At 28.8% G+C, this 4,993-nt stretch overlaps 1 protein-coding gene across 2 annotated transcripts in view; it reads right to left on the bottom strand.

The window, feature by feature from the left end:
• Window positions 1–4,993, bottom strand: part of LOC106460953 (ubiquitin carboxyl-terminal hydrolase CYLD-like) — a 113,755-nt gene that overhangs the window by 30,621 nt on the left and 78,141 nt on the right. For both annotated transcript variants that reach the window (XM_022387752.1, XM_013920710.2), the window contains 2 exons: window positions 4,031–4,295; window positions 1,817–1,908 (listed from right to left, as the gene is read on the bottom strand). In XM_022387752.1, the coding sequence (XP_022243460.1) occupies window positions 1,817–1,908; window positions 4,031–4,295 (357 nt within the window). The remainder of the gene's footprint in view (window positions 1–1,816; window positions 1,909–4,030; window positions 4,296–4,993) is intronic.

The following is a 4,993-nucleotide window of genomic DNA, read 5'->3' as shown; positions in this document are numbered from 1 at the left end:
CGAAGAGCGATCTACTCCAAGTTTTGAAGCAAGAGTGAGTGAAAATCCCACAATCTAAAATTGATGAGATGATTCTCACGAAGCCCCAAAGAATCAACAAACTCCATGAAGCGAAAGGAAGATCTACTAGATATTAATTAAATTATAAATATATCAATTCATGTGAATATGACTGAAAAATTTCATTTTTTATGAAAAGGTGGTGTCTATTTACTTGTGACAACACTGTGTACAGATAATAATATGAATGAAATAAAAAACAAAGTATACTTGTTCCAAGAATTTAATTTCTTAATTTAACAATCTACAATATCACCATAAGTGTAAATAGCAAATTTTAACCAATTACACAAACATTTCTAAGACTATTTTGCAACCTTATAAATCAGACCAGAAACACTTTGGTAAGGCTTATAGCTGGGACTAATTTCTACCCAAATTTAAAATAAACATATTTATTTCTATCATAAGAATTGAACTTGGGTCTAATTTCTTAAATATACTTTTGGTCTTTATACTTTTCTTTTAAACAAAAAAGCAAACTTAATAATCTATGTCATATTTTTTACTTTAGCTATTTCCAGCAGTACATTTTATGAAATACTACAGTGTGCATCAAGTAAATATTTTAAATCTTCTTTGAGACTTTTAGTTGTATTTCCAATTTCCATATAATTATCTTGCATATTTTTATTTATGAAATCTATTTCTAGCAAATATTTATACCTCCTTTTGCACTGGAAAAACAATTTAACCCATAAGTGGTGCCACTAGAGCTATATTTGAACAGTTTACATCCTCTCACTTTTCTTGTTATATACAGAGTATTCAGCTTTTTTCCTTAATAAGATTAACAAAGATACTGACTCTAATTGATGTAAATTATGAATATTAGTCTAAAAAATATCAGAATCTGAACAGTTGCTTTTCAATATAAGTGATTCCTAAATCTGCAGAGTAAAGTAAAAACAATTAATGTTTCCACTTATATTGGATAATTTAATGCATGGCCAGTTGGCAACATATTAATACTTAGGTTTCTGTGACACCAATGCTTTTGCAAGAATTCCATACCAGAGAGTCATGTCATTTTTGTGATTTATATATTTTTCAACTTTACTTTATGGGTATCATTTAGCTATCAAGATTATCTGATATTTGTTTTTTCGTAGCTTATTTTTTTTCTTTTATATATGTGGTATTCCAGAGTTCCATACTAAGACACAAAAACTTTGTATTGTAATTGTTGAGGTTGATTTTCTTGTCTTTATTTTCACCCTTACTTTACTTTATGATTATCTTTTAAGCAGCAAACATACATGTGACTTTTTTTGTCTATTTCTTTTGTTGTGATAGAGGTATCCCAGTTGGAACTCTTTCAATCTTCTATGTTCAAATACACACCCTTAGCTAGGTGGCTTTCATTTCAACATTTTCCCAATGACATTAATATGGCTGTCTTAACTTCTGAAAGGGCTAACTACCAATATGATTTCTGAATGGTCAGGATCATGATGGCATAACCTGGGAATAAAATTGAGAATAATCCCATGAAAATAGGCATTGTTGGCATCTCTGGACCTATTACTCCAGTTTGGTCCTAACTATTGTTATTAAAAATGACTACACACTGAATATTTCACTTCATCCATGAGGAAAACTGAACTTGTAGAAGATATCCACGAATCAAAATTCCCCTATATTAAAATATTTTCATGTTAATACTGCTCTAAACATATTTACTTGAGAACTAGATTGAAGAAAGGTAGAAAACTACAGTAAAGGTTCAAATCTTCAAAGACATAAGTTAGTTTACCTTTTTCCTCTGAGGTTAACCCTCTTACTGATCCCAGTTCTTCCAACAGTTTTCGAAGGTGCATTACTCTATCAGCTCGAACGTACCAATTCCTTAGAAGAAATGAAAAAAAAAGACTTGTTAGTTCTAATGAAAATATAAAGGGAATAATTTTTTAAGTGCATATACATATAAGAATATGTGATATGTGAAATTGGGATAAGATACATTTACATACAAGCACAATATTTACTTTTAAGTAACAACTTATAAATTTATATTAAACTATACCATACTTTCAGATTTGAATAACGTTTCTCCTTCAACAAAAGCAACTCATATGGTACACTGTAGTATCTTTAGAAAAACAGAAACTTAGTTCTTTAAATAATAATAATTATAAGCAATTTCATAAAGCACAAGGTATACGAATTTATACTTTTATAAAAATTGTTACCAAATTACATAACCCATGTTAAGAAATACAAAAAACCAGCAAGTGTTTTGTCATGGTATATTAAATATGAACAATAACCTTTCTGATAATAAAAATCACTGCCATTCACAGTGACTGATTACTAATTACTTTAAAGGTCACCAAAAAAAGTGAGCCAGTCATTGTCTGACACCTGTTCACTCTTAACCCTTAATAAACTGATAAACACACACACACACAAATTTATGAAAGGAAAACTCTTTAACTTAGCAGTGCTATTTATAATTGACCATCTGTTCATGGGCTCAGTCATACTGACTAGCCATGTATCTATGAAGCTATACATATTAATGTTTACTACAATTTTTGAATTTACTCTGTGTGCCTTGATAAATTTAGCAACTTTTTAGTAAATGTAACAAATCTGTTATACACAAAAAATCTGAATTCTTTTTACAAAGTATTTGTACTAATGATTTATCTGTGAATTTCCACAGCCTTTACTGCGTCAAAATTAGTTAACGGATTTTTTTCATACTAAGAATAAAATTACTTTTTTCATCTTACACTTTTCAGATTCCATTTACATAATCAATAGAACCTTTTGAATGAATATCAATAATTTTTTCACATCTTATTTTAATTTTATTGGTTTTTTACTGTAATCCTCACTTCAAAAGCAATAAATCAAAATAAGAGCCCATTAGCTGTTTCCCACAGAACTAACATAAACAACACATGACTGCTGAGTGTAATATTTCACAGGGCATTTAAGGTCATGAAATATTAAATATTTTAATTTTTAACATTTTAGTTACTTTTGTTAACAAATATTTAACAATATATAAAATATATACATAAAAACAATAATTTGTAGTAGTTACTGTGCACTTTGGCTCATTCACACTTTAATAAAAATTTTCAAATGTTCTTCCTACATATTCCTTTCAAAAATAGCATTTTAAAACACAAAAAATATATTTTGGATTGTCTCAAAACTACTAAAATTTATCTGGCTTTCTAAGTAACCTATGAAGAGGTTAAAAAATTCCTTTAGCATTCAGAGCTCCAAAATATAATAACCACATACCAAGCAATTTTGCTCATTAAGGATTTACAGCATGAAACTAAACAACATCTTGTAACACTTAAGATGAGAATCTGCTCTTTCTATTGGTTATAAACATGTACATCAGCCATGCAAAGTTGATTAGCAGGGAAATTCAAAAGTCAGAGAAAGAGAGAAGAGGGGCTTTTCTGATGGATTTGACAAACTTGTTATTTCATAGCAAATCAAGAAGATACAAGGTTAAGACTTTTAGATTATTACTTATAATTATGTATATTTTGTGTTTGGAAACTTTAGCAACCTATTTTTGATATTAGAAAATTCTGAAATAGAGAAATCTGAGCTGAGAAACAGAAAAATGAAGACTATTTTTTAAATATTTCTTTTTTGAGATTACGACTGACTTAGTATGCATATAATAAGACAGGTTCCCCTTATAAAGATTTTGAAGACAGTCAGACTAACAAACTCTGCTGGTCAATTAGCTTTTGAAACAGACTCTGACTGATACTTATTGGTTAATGGATATGCTGAATCAATATAAAGAAAAAGATGCCTTGTAGTAGTATTTCAAATAGTTAGACACAAGAAAGTCACAGACCTGATTAGTTAATAAAGAAAAACTTAAAATATAACTCAATATATTAACCATTGTAAATTACATGTAATATTACCTAATACTTATATTTAAAAATTTAGTCTATATCAACATTTTCAGCAAACAGCTTACGCTCGAAGTGGGTTCACAATTTTTTCCTTTAGCACCCTTTGTACTTGTGAGTATTCAGCAATATCAGTTGGCTTTGGAGGTCGGTGTAGTAGTGAGTCAAAAATACTTGTACAAGAAAACATAGCAAATAATGTAGCATCTAGGTAGCATGAGTTGTGGTGTCCTTGAATGCCATGGTTCTTCCCACACATCATTTTTAACTCTTCTGGACTTGATAATGGTGGCACGTCTTCAATTATTGATGGACACTCTATACTTCCAAAAGCTATTATAAAAGAACAAGTTTAATACATTACTTTAATGTTAAAAATAAAATTTAAATACAAATGTTCAAAACATTGAAATTAACAAAAAAAATTATATGTATGACCATAACTGTACCTGATGATACTCTAGCACACACAACTACAAATGATTACTTAACTCTACATCCACAGGGTTAGTCCATTGGATCAAGCCCTATTCGAGAATTCATATTTATTATAATTTCAAATTTATTTAGTGTATCTTCAAATAATTTGGTAAGCTTATAGTATACATGCCAAGTATATTGTACATACAAATTGAAATTTTTTAATAGAGTATTTATAGTAAAGGTTTGTCTCTGAATTTACTTTAGTCAGTCTACATCAATCTTTGACTAGTCTGAGTACATGGTGATTTTCATATTAAGATTTAAAATGTTTATTCATCTTAAAGTTTTTGAACTTCATTTATATAACCTCTAAAACTGCTTAAATGAATATCAAAATTTGTTTTTCAGTAAAGTATTAAATTCCATCTGTTATTTTTTTCTATCCTAACACTACAGGATTGGATCATTTGACTGACCTTGTAACCACCATAAAACAATATGAAATAAATCCAAATTACCCTTTTTTTGTTCTTGAACAACTGCAAATTGTAACAAAAAATTACAATTATTTATCCTAAACAGCCTCATGCTTGTAGCATTTTACATCT

Source organism: Limulus polyphemus, unplaced genomic scaffold (genome assembly GCF_000517525.1).
Source record: "Limulus polyphemus unplaced genomic scaffold, Limulus_polyphemus-2.1.2 Scaffold869, whole genome shotgun sequence".
Classification (NCBI taxonomy): Eukaryota; Metazoa; Arthropoda; class Merostomata; order Xiphosura; family Limulidae; genus Limulus; species Limulus polyphemus.
The sequence above is the reverse complement of the archived record's forward strand: the minus strand, read 5'-3'. Positions and strand labels throughout refer to the sequence as shown.